This window comes from Leptopilina boulardi, unplaced genomic scaffold, assembly GCF_019393585.1.
Source record: "Leptopilina boulardi isolate dan_hultmark-lab unplaced genomic scaffold, ZJU_Lbou_2.1 LbouV2_328, whole genome shotgun sequence".
Lineage (NCBI taxonomy): Eukaryota > Metazoa > Arthropoda > Insecta > Hymenoptera > Figitidae > Leptopilina > Leptopilina boulardi.
The window spans coordinates 515,782-531,822 of NW_026137894.1; the positions used below are offsets into that span (position 1 = coordinate 515,782).

Genomic DNA, 16,041 nt, shown 5'->3' on the forward strand with positions numbered 1-16,041 from the left:
TAACTTGCATATGTGTGTGTATATATGTGAGAGTGTGTGTGAGGTTTCGGCGCATGTAATCGCGACAGCAGTGTAATGCAAGTGGGTACAAAAAAAATATATATATATATATAAATATATGAAAAGAAAATTATAGGCGGCAGTGTAAAATAAAACGAAAGATTAATTTACTTGACTGGCGATTAATATTTCATTCAAGATGAATTTGTTACTGCGCACGCGTCAGAAAAACAAGCTGTTTTTAGTTGCGTAGAACGTTCTTGTCGCAATCGTTTATAAATCTTGAGCTCAAAATCAATTTTTTGTTTAATTTCAATTTTCTGTTTCTCAATTTTTAATTTTTCTTTTTAATAAAAAAAAAAAAAAAAATTTTTTAAAAACTATATTTTTGGTATAATTTGTAGAATTTCAATCAAATTTTTAGATATAAAATTTCAAAAAAAATTGTTTCATTTATAAAAAAGAACCCTGGATATTTTTTTTCGAAATATCTGTGAGAATTAGAGATGTTTTATTTTAATCTTCGATCTTAATTTCCATGAAACTATTTCAAATTTGTATTTCGTTAGAAAAAATATTTGTACTGAAGGTTTCATTTTTTTTTTTGCTCACCGTTATAAAAAAGACAAGAATGAAGAAAAAATTGTTATTTTTGCGCTCGAGAAAAAAAAACGATGTTCAGCGACATTGAACGTGTCAGCGCTGTTCACGAGTTTTTGTTAAAATACAAAATTTGTTCGCTTTTTTTTTCTTTTTTTTTTGTTTTGCGTCAAGTAAGTCGTCAGGCGGACTTACCATTCTTTTTTTGGACAACAACTTTGGCTGCGACTTAACGTAGTTGCATTTGCCGAACAACGGAGTTTTGAGTGGTAGTAGAGGTAGTAGAGGTAGTAGTAGAAGTAGTAGAAGTAGAAGTAGTACAGGTAGTAGCATAGTGTCGTGCCAAGATAGGAGGATTCCAAGACCAGTGTGATTGATATAAATATAATACAAAAGGAGTACGATAAAAGACAGTCAGTGCAATTTTTTTCTTTTCGAGAAAATAACCAATCAAATTGAAAATTCTTCAAGGAAACTAAAAGAAAAGAGTGTGTAAAAAATTACTTTTTTTTAAAAAAAAGAAAAGAAAAAAGATAAATTAATAAACGTGTTTTCGATGATGACCGAATTATTGTTAATTGTATTGAATATATTCTCTAAAAATAATTAGTACAAATTTCGAATTTTTCGACATTTTTGAAATTCGAATTTCTATTTAATGTAGAATTTATGTTAAATCGAATTTTCATCACATTTTCTATTTAAAAAAATTTATAAAATATAAATACAATAAAAATTAAATTTATCAAAAATTTGTAACATACACTTTTCAGAAAAAAAATTATGTTTTTAATCAAAATCTTTCACCAAATAATTGTTTTTATTTTTTAACATTTTGATTTTTTTTTCTGACAAAAATCATAATTTTTATCCATTTTTTATAAACAATATCTTATTTCACTCACTGAAATATTCTCTACTATTGCTATTTTTTCAAAAGTTGTTGAAAATTCTTTTTTTTCTCAAAAATAATAAACAAATGAAATTGTTTTTATTGAAAATAATTTTTTAACAACATAGAAAAATTACAATTTTAGAGAATGTTTCAACGAGTAAAATAAAATAATAATTTATTATAATAAAAGTAATAAAATCGTTTTTGAAAATTGGATAAAAATTGCAATTTTTTTTTACTATAAACTGAAAGAAAAAAGTCAAAATGTTAAAAAAAATAATAATAATTCGATGAAAGATTTTGATTAATCATTTTTTTTTTTTTTTTTTTTTTTTTTTTTGTTGAAAAATGTATATCGATATCTTGCAAAATTGATTGAAATTAACTTTTATTATATTTTCGTTTGCGATAAAAAAAATATATAGTTAAAAACCATTTTTGAGTTGAGGTTATGTTACGGTCACCATCCTCCTTAAATAGTTAAAGAATTTTTAAATTTCGCGCCATTATCTATCCTTTTTTTTGTTATACGGTTGGTACTTCACTTTGTCTATTCACAAGATTTCTAACCTAGAAATTTCAATAATCGGTGCATTTACTCTAAATGAATAATCCAATAATTGTAATCCCATGGTTAAATGGGACATTTGCTCATTTTTATCGAAAATAAATTATATAGAAAAAATTATGATTGTATAATTTTTAAATTCACAGTAAAATATTTGTTTGGAAAAAAATACGCATTTTGACAATTGAAAATTTAGTATTTTAAAAATTCAATAAAACGACAAGTCGTGATAATAAAATTACGAAAAAATAATAGAAATTCGTCGAAATATACAAATTTTGTCATTTAAAAATCCAAATAAATAGAAATTATATATAAAATAAAAATTAGATTAAAATTATTTATTCATTTATTTATTAAATTAAAAATTTGATTAAATTAAAAATTCGATGAAATTAAAATTTTGATTAAATAAAATTTCGCTTTAATGAAAATTCTACGGTGTAAAAAATTCGATTTCATATTAATCCTACTTAATAAAATTCGTCCTTTAAAAATATCGATTAATTGAAAATTTAAACAAATTAATTTTAAAGAATATTCATGCGTCTCGTAATTTTTTTCTATTACCGTAAATGAATATTTCCGAAACGATTGTCATTTGTTGATTTGGTTGTTCGCTTTTAAGTTTTTTTTTAGTGTGAAAGTATTTTATTTGTAGCTATATTTCTTTATTGTTCTTTCTTCGTTTCTACTTATTAAATTCCCACTGGATTCCAAATTTAAAAACTTTTTTTATTCAAAATAAGAATACGCCATTTTTAAAATAGAAACAATATTTTTAAAATCATTTTTTACATTAAAAATATATTCTTGATTTTCAAAATATTTCTTATTTTAAATATATATATATATTCTTTAGTCGAAAATTTATTTATTAAATTAAGAATTTATTTTGTCAGTAAACTTTTGTATATTAAGTAATTTTTTTTATTTTCGTATATTTATCATTGTATTCTTTGTCCGTTACTGCAAATGAAATTACAATGTAAAAATAATTAAAATAAAAAATTAAATGATAAAAAATTTAACTAATTATCGCTACATGCCTACTTTTTAATTTACTTGTAAAACTCTAATTAAAGTACCTACATTTTTATTGTAATATTATTAAAGCAATTACTTTATAAGTTACTACTCTCGATATAAAAATAATATTTTAAATTTAAATTTATTGTCAATATAACGGGTGACGAGTTTTTTCAAAAAATGATTTAGTTTTCAATTTTTTTTTTTAAATTTACTGTAAGAGAAAATAATAATAAAAAAAAAAGTGTATCATTAATTTTCTCGTTCCCTTTCACAGATAGATTATCTTTATTTCAAAAATGATCTACAAAAATTTTTAAACCCTGTCACGTTATCGGATATTGATATTTTTCATCTGAAATATTAGTTATTTAATTTCGTGAGACGTCACAGTGTGCACATGCTCTTATAAGTGATATCATAAAAAAAAAGAATAAATCGATAGACATAATCTAACCATTCAGAAAATTGTCTCTAAATATTTTCTCAATATATTACTATAGTGAAAAAATTGAGCTGTGAGTTAGAAATTAGATATTGTAAAGTTTTTTTTTCTTTTTTAAATTTAATAATAGAATAAAAAAGAAAAGTGCAGCAAAGGAGTGTGGAAAAAATACTTTATAAAATTTTGTGAAGGAACTCCATTCACACGAGAATTGTTCATGGACGTATAATTGGAAATGTGTATTATGGATGCTTGTAAGTGAAGTGGAAGTAAAACGATATTTAACTTGAGATTGAAAAAGAAATCAAATACATCAATACTATTTTATATATAGCAACAAAACTAGAGTTTTTTTCCACACAAAAAAAAAAAAAAAAAAAAAAAACAGAAACTCTCTTTTTAGAAATTTTTTATCGAACAAAAAAAACTCTAGTTTGCTTACTTCAACTGAAATAACTAAAATTAATTATTCTATTGAAAGCGATTAATATGTATAATGAATAGTAAATTCGATTGATGTTCTCTTACCATCTGTTCCAAGAAGCAATGTTCAAAAAATAAATTTCAGAATTAAGTTTTTTTTTTGAAAAATATTATTAAAATTTTCTAAATATAAAAGGCATTACCGTATGGAGAAAAAATAAAAAAATAAATTCTAATAGAAGTCTGTAAAGGAAAATCGAATTTTAAAAAATAGTTTTCCGAGAGGAAAACTTTTTTTTTCAAAAAAAAGTCGACAAAAGTGTAAATAAAGAAATGCATAAAATTTACCAATGGGTAACAAAAAAAAAGGAAAGCTCTGCCATTTCCAAAATTATAAATTACATAATGAATCGAATTGAGAATAATTGGTTTTATACAATTTTGCTTACAAAATTATATAGTTTTTATCAATAAAAAAAAAAGAAAAAAAAAATTCTAAACAAATTGGAAATAGCAAGAATTTTCTGTTTAATTATAAGAATATTGTATTTAATAGAGATTGAGAAATACTAAATGAAAACGGATATTACCTTCTTCCAGTCCCTCATCTCCGTCGCTCATCAACTCGTCATCGGAACAAATGTTTAATACGTTTACTAACATTTCAGTGACTGAAACGTACAAGATAAAATGTTAAAAATTATGAACAACGTTCATTGTTATATTAAAATTATGAGAATAATTTTTTTTTTTCTCTTATTTTTAATTAAAAAAGAAAAATTTTCAATTTATTATCGAACAATACCTTTTTCTCCAACGAATGGTAAAGACCACGTAAAAACATCCATAAAATTAGGTAACCAATAGGGATGTGGTGAACAGTTGAACTGTCTGATGTTCATCACGTTGTTTTCGTATTTGAGCACAGCCGCCTTAAAAGAAAATTGTCATTTATTATTCAATTATTTTCTTTTATTTTCCTATTTTACTCATTAAAGGAGAATTTTTTTTTTGTTTCATTTCCATGGTAAATATAATTATTGGCACGTGTTAAATATACTTTAATTGTACACTGTCAAAAATCAATACATTACATCGACAAAATCTATTTTTTAAAATTCTACACAAAAAAATTATTAAAATTGGTATATTTAACACGATGCACAAATTTCACATAAAAATCAAATTAGAATTTTCATTCCAGAGAATTTAATCACCCAGAATTTTATTTTAGCCGAATTTTTATTTCTTTGAATTATTATTTAATAGAAATTCCATTTAATCGATTTTCAATATTACCAAATAGCTAATTAAACGAATTTTCATTTGAAAAAAATTCTTTCTGTAAAATAATTTAAATAGACTATTACGTCTAATAAAAATTCGAGCTAAAAATTATTAGCTCGAATTTTTATTCTTATTCTTATTCTCAATTATTATAATAATTGAGAAATTCAAATTCGGTGAAAAAAAAATTCTATAAAATTTGAAAAAAATTTTATTTACACTAATTTGAATTTGTCAGAATTATTATTTGCTGCAATTTTAATTATGTAGAATATTTATTTAAAAGAATTTTTATTAAACAAAAAAAAATTACAGAAAAAAATCTTATTTAGCCGACTTTTCTTATTAAACAATCAGAACAGTCGAAATTTTTTTGTTACATACTTTTATTCGGACAAATGAGAGTTTGGTCAAATTTGACGTTTTAAAAATATATTTAAATTTAAATTTTTGAACAAATGAAAATACGCCTATAGAAAATAATTTTTTGTAATATTCTTTTTGTCTAATAAAAATTCTTTTAAATAACTAATTCTGCCTAATGAAAATTCAGACAAATTCAATGAAATAAAAATATTGTCAAAGGAAAATTCGTTTAAGTTACAATTCTGTAACATAATTCGGTTAAATGGAATTTCCGTTGAATAATAATTCGAAGAAATTAAAATTCGGATAAAATGAAATTCTTGATTAATTAAATTCTGTTAAATCAATATTCTGAGGTGCATGATTACAAAAGTCATAAGTTCGAACTTTTATTTTAAAGAATTTTTATTACATTTAATTAAATTTTAGTCAAATTTTCATTTTCTGATTTAGCACTTTGACAAACATTTTTTTAAACGAATTTTTTAACTTAAAAGAATTCTTATTTAACCAAATTTAATTTAGCAGAACAATAATTTAGTAGATTTTTTAATTAAGCAGAATTTTACATGATTCAAGTTTTTAAGGGGAGGGACCGCTGAAATTTTAACACATCAAAATTAAAGCTGTTTAAGGGTGGTCAATTTTTTTTCTGACAATATTAATTATTTAAATGTATAATATATCATGAAAAATTGAAAAACTATAAATTTGTTAATAATTTTTAAAATCAAATTCAAAATTCTCGAAAATTTAAAATTTAAACTTCTCTCACAATTTTAATTATTTTTGACTGCCGATTTTTTTATACGCTTGTTTCATGATTCTAAACAATCAAGCGTATGGATTTTGAAAAATTTCAATTTTTTCAAAAAATGAAAATTTTGAAAAATAAAAATATTTGTAAAATTGTTAAAAATTACCTTTTGTTGTTTTTCTCAGTAGAATAAGATTTTTGGTTGAAAAAAAATGTTGAAAAAAATTATTACTCCTAAACAAGATCAATTTTGATTGCTTTCCAATTTTAGTGGTAATTTTGAAAAAAATTCAACTACTTCCACAATTTTCATTATTTTTTACTGTCGAATTTTTTTTACGCTTTTTTCACGATTTTAAACAATCAATCGTATGGAATTTAAAGAAATTTAATTTTTCCAAAAAATAAATTTTCTAAAATGGCTAAAAAAATTTTTTTTTTTAAATTTTAATAATTTATAATAATTTTGGATCCTAAATTATGCCAGAAAAAAAATTGACACTCTTTAACAATAATAACTTCAGTAGGCTGAAATTTCACCAGTCCCTCCCCTTAATTGACAGAATTTCCAATTCCCAAATCAAGATTTGTTCGAATTTTTATTTGTACTAATTCTTATTTGTTAGAATCTTTAAACCGCCGAATTTTCAATTGTCCGAAATTGCAAAATGTCCAAACAAACAATCGAAAGAATGTTTTCATCGCGATTTTTAAAATTGCCCATTCACAATTTTTTTTGCTGCTTACTAATTGGTCAATAATTTTTTTAAAATTCGCTTCGAAATTTTTCTGTTGTTTATTTATTCGGACATTTTGCAATTTCGGACAAATGAAAATTTGGTGTTTTAAAGATTCTATCAAATAATAATTAGTGCAAATTAAAATTCGAACCAATGTAGATTCGGTGAATTGAAAATTCTGGCATTCGAAAATTTGAATCATTTAAAATTCTCTCAAATGAAAATTCCACTAAATTAATATTTGGTTAAATAAGAATTTTTTTAGAAATAAAAAGTTGTGTAAAGACAAAATTCTGTAAAATAAAAATTCTTTCAAACAAAAATTCGATATCTAAATAATTTTGTGAAATAAAAATTCGTTAAAAAAAAAAAATACTGTCAAATGCTAATACAAAAAATAATTATATCTAAATAAAATTCTTTAAAATGTAAATTTTAACTAATGATTTTTATGAGAAATTCATGCGCCCATTTTCCCTCTTTGAATATTTTTTTTTTTCTATCGTAAAGCTGGAATTTTTTTTCATCAAACTATGTAAATATAAAAATGGAACAACAATGGGAGAATATGTAAAAAAAAAAAAAAACGGAAAAAATCGTTTTTTTACATTCTCTCAAACCCATTATTTTAAACATAGTTTATTGGAAAAAATCTCAGCTTTCCAATGAAAATAACAAAAAAAAAATTTCAAGGGGAAAAATGGGGTTAAAGATAAAAAAAATTGTGATTGATTTTGAAAAAATGGGGTTAAATTATTTTTTTAAAACTTTTATTGGCATTAAAAAGTATTTTAAAAACCCTTTAAAAAATCCTATTCACAAATTGAAATCCATAAACTTATGTTAAAGATATATAGGTCTGAATATGACAGCGAATTAAGAAGCATTTGAAGTGGAAACAGTCATTCACTGTCATATTCAGACCTATATATCTTTAATATAAGTTTATGGATTTTAATTTGTGAATAGAAATTTTTTAAGTTTTTATTTCCTTTTCAAAAAACATTTTTTTTTTTTTAAATATATTTAATCCCATTTTTTTAAAATTAACCATTATTTTTTATTTATATCCCAGTTTCCCCTCTAAAAAAAAATTTTTTTTTATTATTTATTGAAAAGCTGAAATGTTGTCTAACTGAACTGAAAAATGTTAACAATTGTAGAGAATATTTCACTGAGTGAAATAAATTATTGTTTATAAAAATTGCAATTTTTTTCTTTTCTGAAAGAAAAAAGAGTCAAAATGTAAAAAAAATTAAATATTTAAAAAAAATATTTTACAAATAAATACTACTTACTTTATTATTATATACGTCGAGATAATTTGGAGCACTAAATATTGTTATTAACGATGGGAAGCCCGTTACTTGGGATTTACGGTACATACGGTAACCAGCATCTTGAGCTTCGTGAGCCCTTATAATGCTTAAAAGATTGTTACTTTGGAGAAAATCACAGCATGCCGTATAACTGAAAAAAAAAACAATTAAATTTTCCAAATGTTATCAATAATTTTTTCTTAATAACATATTAAATATAAAAAAAAAATTAGCTAAATAAATTGAAAAAATACAAATAGGTCATGTTTTTTTAAATTAAAAAAAAAAAATTAGAACAAAACTAAAAAAAAAATAAAAAATTTTAAAAATAATTTATTGTTCTTTAAATTCTTAATATTCTGAGCATACATCTTTTAGCTTGTTCAAATTAACAATTATTTGCTTGGCTTTCAATTTGACATATGTTCTCAAATATTAGTTCATATCAAGAAAATAAACTAACGATAAGATATTATAAAAGTCCTATACATATATATATTTCAAAATACAAAACATCACAAGGTAAATTTGAACTTAATGTAAAAGTTTTGTTTACGTTTATAAATTGACTTTAAAATAACATTAAAATTAATAATATTTTAATCAAAAATTACTAAATTCATTTTTATTTGAAAAAATTTAAATAAATATCAATTAAAATTGTAAACAAATAAAATAATAAAATCTAGTAATTTTCTGTCTTTATTTCTTTTTTAAAATAGAGTTTTGAATTTAAAAATTTACATATTGATAAATAATCCTATTACAATTCTTTTATATATAATTTTTGTTAAATAATTTTTATAAATTTATAAAGTTCAATTAATTTTTTTTTTCATTGAATTTAGAATTCAGATAATAATGAATAATTTAAAAAACATAATTATTTTTTAATTGCGCTCATAAAGTTGATTTTTCAAACTGCTTTTAAGTAAACGAAAATTTATTTACAATTAGTATAAAAGAAACCGATGATAAAAGCGTCAATTTTATCCATTTGCTTTTATTTAAATACACACATTTTTCAAAAAGCAAACTCCTGTTTTAAATATATATATTTTTTTTTAATCGAAAATTGGATTCTTTATCATCATAAAAAGCCGTCTGTTACGTAACAGTTAACAACGAAATAACAAGTTTTTCTTTTAAACTAAAAAAATGTTCATTCTTTGTTTTTTACTCCTTTTGCAATTAAAATATAAATTTTTTTTTGATGTAACAGTTCTAAAATTGCTATTTTTATAAATTTTATAAATTCCTGTTCTCTAGTTACAAAATTTTATCTTTTTTTTCGAAAATTTAAAAAAATCATTTTAATTTTGATTAATAATTTAGTAATTATTAAAAAAAATTTTTTTTAAATTTTTTTAAAAATAAGTTTGTCATTAATAATTTAATGTTGTTTCTTTTTTAAAAAAATGAAAAATTAATGCAAATAGTTAAATTCTACTTAATTACTGCAAATAAGATAAATAATAATGAAATAAAAGAAAGAAAAGAAATTTTCAAACAATAATATAAAAATATAGTGTATTAAATTAAATGGAGAAAAAATAAAAACGTAATAAAATAACGTTAAATAAAAAAGAAATAAAAACAGAAAAAAAATAAAATAAAAGTGAAATGAAAAAGAACAGAAAATGATAATAAAAAGCATCTGTAAAAGAATTACCTGTAAAAGTATGAACATCCTCTAACACTGTTGTGAGAAAAATGCTCAGCATTTTTTTCATTTCCAAAATCTTCTAAGGGATCTGACCACAGAATATCGCACATGGGACCGTAAGCAGGTGGCTCTTTGAACCTATCCAACTGTAAAACAAAAATCAATTATTATTTCAGGAAAGTTCAGAAAAACAAATATATATTCGAATTTAAATGGAAAAATTTTACAATAAAAACAAAAAAAAATAAAACCTCACTTTATTGTAATATTTTCCCTTTTGTTTCTTCAATTTAAATATTTAATACCGCTATTTACACAATGTGTAACATTTTCCTTTGTAATGTGACAATTAAAATAATAATAATAATAATAAAAAAAAAAAAATAAACAATTTTGTTAAAAGACAATATTATTTTACATTTATTTTCTATTTAGAGACAAATAGCACAAAACTTTTCTATTGTATAAATAAACAAATAGTTTTATAGACATTTATATATCAAAGCGGATATACACGCAAAAAGGTATCATGGAGTAAATGGACGATCAATACAGCAGGTGGCGGTACATCGAGCTGCCTGGTTCGCTTCCGGCTCTCTACCTCGATTCTCATAACACTCGACCCATCGAACGATCCTTTAATTCTTATTTTCGACCTGTAACACTTTTTTTTTTTTTTTATCCCTCTAACTCACAATCTACGCTGCACCTATTTCCGTATTTCCACCCCCAAAATCCACCCACTTTTTTCTTTCATTATCCCTAATAAGAATAGACACAATATTATATAGACTGACCTGTTGACTTTCTTTTTTCGTATACAGTTAATTACCCCTAAATATATTGGCTATTCGTGAAAAATTAAAGAAGAGGGAAGAATTATACGAATTAGAAGTAATAGCTTAATGCGATTCACTATTATCAGATTTGCGGGAGTTTTCTTTTTTCCATTAGTAATTTTTTTCTTTTTCTTATTTTGTGTTTTACTTATAGTTTCTTCTTTATGAGCATTCACTGAGACGAATAAATATGCTTTAAAATTAATTTCTTAGAATTTTCATTTTAACGAAATTCCATTATCTAGAATTTACTTTTAAACGAATTTTCATTTCTTCAAATTATTATTTAAGAGAAATTTCATTCAATCGAATTTCTATAAATTACAGAATTTTTATTTCATCAAATTTGATTTTGTCAAAATTATTATTTTCTCGAATTTTTATTAGACGTAATAGTCGATTTAAACGAATTTTTATTTCAAAAAATTATTTAGATTTATTTTCAAATATTCTAATTTAAACGACTTTTGATTTAGCAGAATTTTTATTTGACAGAAATTTAAATGATTCAAATTTTTGAATGCCAGAATTTTCAATTTACCGAATCTACATTCGTTTGAATTTTAATTTGCACTAATTGTTATTTGATAGAATCTTTAAAACGCCAAATTTTCATTTGTCCGAAATTGCAAAATGTCCGAATAAATAAACGACAGAAAAATTTCGAAGCGAATTTAAAAAATGATTGACCAATTAGTAAACATCAAAAAAAAAATTGTGAATTGGGCAATTTTAAAAATCGCGATGAAAACTTTCTTTCGATTGTTTGTTTGGACATTTTGCAATTTCGGACAAATGAAAATTCGGCGGTTTAAAGATTCTATCAAATAAGAATTAGTACAAATAAAAATTCGAACAAATCTTGATTTGGGAATTGAAAATTCTGTCAATTAAAAACTTGAATCATTTAAAATTCTGCTTAATTAAAAAATCTACTAAATTTTTGTTCTGCTAAATTAAATTTGGTTAAATAAAAATTCTTTTAAGTTAAAAAATTTGTTTAAAAAAATGTTTGTCGAAATGCTAAATCAGAAAATGAAAATTTGACTAAAATTTAATTAAATGTAATAAAATTCTTTAAAATAAAAGTTCTAACTTATGATTTTTGTAATCATGCACCTCAGAATATTGATTTAAAAGAATTTAATTAATCAAGAATTTCATTTTATCCGAATTTTCATTTCTTCGAATTATTATTCAATAGAAATTCCATTTAACCGAATTTTTATATTACAGAATTGTAACTTAAACGAATTTTCCTTTGACAATATTTTTATTTCATTGAATTTGTCTGAATTTTCATTAGGCAGAATTAGTTATTTAAAAGAATTTTTATTAGACAAAAAGAATATTACAAAAAATTATTTTCTATAGGCGAATTTTCATTTGTTTAAAAATTTAAATTTAAATATATTTTTAAAACGTCAAATTTGACCAAACTGTTATTTGTCCGAATAAAAGTATGTAACAAAAAAATTTCGACTGTTCTGATTGTTTAATAAGAAAAGTCGGCTAAATAAGATTTTTTCTGTAATTTTTTTTTGTTTAATAAAAATTCTTTTAAATAAATATTCTACATAATTAAAATTGCAGCAAATAATAATTCTGACAAATTCAAATTAGTATAAATAAAAATTTTTTCAAATTTTATAGAATTTTTTTTTTTCACCTAATTTGAATTTTTCAATTATTATTAGCTCGAATTTTTATTAGACGTAATAGTCCATTTAAATTATTTTACAGAAAGATTTTTTTTCTAGCTAACTTTGCATTAAGTCGAGCTTAGAGTTTGACAGAATTCTTAGAACGACGAAATTTTTTTTTTACAAGAAATTAATTTTTCCTCATAAATATCTGGAGGAAAAATGTTGGATAAATTCGAAAAATTGAAAATTTGACTGAAAAAAATGTTTACTGAAACGAATTTATATTTGAATAAAATTTTTAAAACGCGATAAATTTTACTAAAATTTTTTTAATTGTCCGAATAAAAAATATGACAGAAAAATTTTTAGGTTCCGAATTTTTATTCGACAGAAATTAACTTTACTCAATTATTATTTTTTTTTTTTTTTAAAGAATTTTAATTTAATCGAATTTTAATTTAGCAGAATTCTCATTCAACAAAATTTTAAATAATTGTTGGGTACATTTTTGTAATTTCAAACAAATGAAAATTCGGATAAATGTAGATTCAGTGAATTAGAAATTCTGTCATTTAAAAATTCGAATCAATTATAATTTTGTTGAATGTAAATTCTGAAAAATTAAAATTCAGTTATAAATTAGAATTCTTTGCAATAAAATGTTGAGTAAAGAGAAATTCTGCCAAACAGTAATTTCGGTAGCTGAAAATTTTGCTATGTAAAAATTCGTCTAAAAAAAAAAATTCCATCAAATGCTAATTCGGAAAATGAACATTCGTCTAAAAAATAATTTTATCTAATGAAATACTTTAAAATTTAATTACGTAAAATTTACTTTTAGCCAAATCTTCATTTCTTCGAATTATTATTTAACAGAAATTCTATTTAATCGAATTTAATTATTACAGAATTGTTAATTAAATGAATTAACGTTTTAATAAAATTTAAAAAATGTGACGAATTTGACCTAAATTTCAAATTGACTGAATAAAAAATGTAACAAAAAAAAATATTGACACTATTTTCAAAATCAGAAACTACGAACAAAATTATGGTTGATTAATATTTAAAATTAGCGCCAAAATTTTGTCTGTTATACTTTTATTCGGACAAATATGTAAGTTCGGTCAAATTTGGCGATTTATAAATACGTTCAAATTTAAATTCAGGCAAATGGAAATTTTCCAATAGAAAAAAAATGTTCTCTTTGTCCAATAAAAATTCTTTTAAATAGCTATTCTGTCTAATAAAAATTATAGCAAATAATAATTCTAACAAATTCGAATTCGTTAAAAATACAAATTTTATTGAAAATTCATTTTAACATTTTAAGAAACAAATGGTTTTTAAAATAAGTTTCAACTATTTTTTTAAAAAAAATCTTAAGGACACTTGACTACTAGATCACGTGATTGAATATACAAATATTCTTCGTAGATTTTTTTTATTTGCATAAAACACTTAAAAGATCGAGTTGAAAATTTGTAAAGTCAAAAATACTGTAAAGCGATTTTTTTTTTTAATTTTTTTTTGACTTCTAAAAAAAAAATTCAGCTCAATCCATCAAATATTTGACGAGAAAATCAACAGAGAATATTTACATACGAAAACACGTGACTTAACAGTCACATGTCCTTAAATTTTTCTACAGGAAGTTACATAAAGTGTGATAATAAGATGCAGAATTTTTGTATAGATATATACATATATACATATATGTAGAAAAGTATTTGAGAATCTCATTTATAAATTTACATTTCGCCCTATATTTATCTTTTTTTTTGTATTAGACGATTTTAAATAATATTTGTAAAGAAGATTTATCCCTTATATATATATATTGGATCAACAAGTTCTATATATAGGAACTTACAATTTGTAGAGTGCGATAGTGCACGTTGTAAATAAAAATTATATAATTTATATGACAAACATTGCCATACGGATAGAGACTTTGTTTATGTTCTTCATAATTTAAAAATTATCAATATTATTTATGTGTATACTCACGGAACGTATGTCGTCTAAATTGTGAATTTCCGGCGAAAGGCCACCATGAACACAGAGAAATTGCTGGTTCATGAGAGCAGCAAGCGGCAGACAGTCGAATGCGTCCATACATGCATCATACACCTTCTCTGAGTATTTTATTTTACCTGCAAAAGAAAAGTAATAAAAATAAAACTTATTTTTAATAAATCTTTATAAACTTTAATTCTATTAAAGATCATTAACACAATTTAACAAAATTAAATTGAATTTTTAAATTAGGAATCGAATGAATTGACAGTTGTACAATTATACCAACTATGTAAAACAAAACTATAGACAATATGGCGCTAAATTTAAAACATGTTCAACTAAAATTACGACAATTCATAAAATTATAAACAAACAATTTTAAGGTTTTCTACATTTATTTTTTTTTTGTTTTTAATAATCATTAATTTCGAAAAAAGTCAATTAAACATTTAATTAAATTTCAAAATGTCGACTAACTATAATTTCGAATTTCTAAAAGTTCGAATTATAAAAAGATTGAATTTTTTGAAATTCGAATTATTAAAAGTTCGAATAATCAAGAAATCGAATTTTCAAAAGTTTGAAATATTATTGAAAGTTTTAATTATCAAAAATTGAATAATTAAAAATTTCGAATTAACAAAATATTAAATTTTTAGAAATTCGAATCATTACAAGTTCGAATTTTCAAATGTACAAATTATCAAAAGATTGAATTTTGAAAAGTTCCAATTACCAAAAAAAAAAAAAAACGAATTTCTGAAAGTTCCAATTACCAAAAGATTGAATTTTTAAAAATTCGAATTACCAAAAAATTCTTATTTCTAAAAGTTTGAATTATCAAAGAATCGAATTTTTAATAGTACGAATTACTAAAAGATCGAATTACAAAATGTTCGAATTATAAAAAAATTGTTAATTTAACTGTTGCAGGTAAATCTTTTTTTTCGTTTAATCAAATTCGTATTATTAACGATCACAATATTCCGAGCAACTATTTTATTTTTAGATACGAATTTGATTAATTTTTCAAAATGCTATATTAGATCCGCCATTTTGAATTTTGAAAATCTTAACTACCTTCAACTAAAACTGCTTAATAATTAAAATTGCAATTAACAAAAAATTAATCATTATTAACTTTAAAATAAACACCAGAGTGACTACAGAATAATTTATTATTTCACAAAAGTTTCTTTAATTAGTTTCATAAAAATCTAAATTACCTTTACTCGAACTCTGATTGTTTAAATGAATGAAATATTTTTTTGTATATAACATTGAATAATCGGTTATTATATATTTTTTTCACAGAAAATGTAATAAAAATTAAATCTACATTTAACAATTGAATCAGATTTTCAATAAAATATGAAATTCGTGGATTTTTTTTTGCGGTAGAGTTTTATTTTATTTTTTTATTTAACTTTGTGAAATTT

The 16,041-nt window shown here is 22.2% G+C and overlaps 1 protein-coding gene across 6 annotated transcripts in view; it reads right to left on the reverse strand.

The window, feature by feature from the left end:
- Positions 1–16,041, reverse strand: part of LOC127285040 (serine/threonine-protein phosphatase 2B catalytic subunit 2-like) — a 116,643-nt gene that overhangs the window by 22,750 nt on the left and 77,852 nt on the right. For 3 of the 6 annotated variants that reach the window (XM_051310823.1, XM_051310817.1, XM_051310822.1), the window contains exons 5-10: positions 14,591–14,736; positions 10,102–10,241; positions 8,409–8,580; positions 4,766–4,892; positions 4,551–4,631; positions 796–828 (exon numbers count right to left, since the gene is read on the reverse strand). In XM_051310823.1, the coding sequence (XP_051166780.1) occupies positions 796–828; positions 4,551–4,631; positions 4,766–4,892; positions 8,409–8,580; positions 10,102–10,241; positions 14,591–14,736 (699 nt within the window). The remainder of the gene's footprint in view (positions 1–795; positions 829–4,550; positions 4,632–4,765; positions 4,893–8,408; positions 8,581–10,101; positions 10,242–14,590; positions 14,737–16,041) is intronic. The other 3 variants (XM_051310819.1, XM_051310820.1, XM_051310821.1) reach the window with 1 other exon arrangement.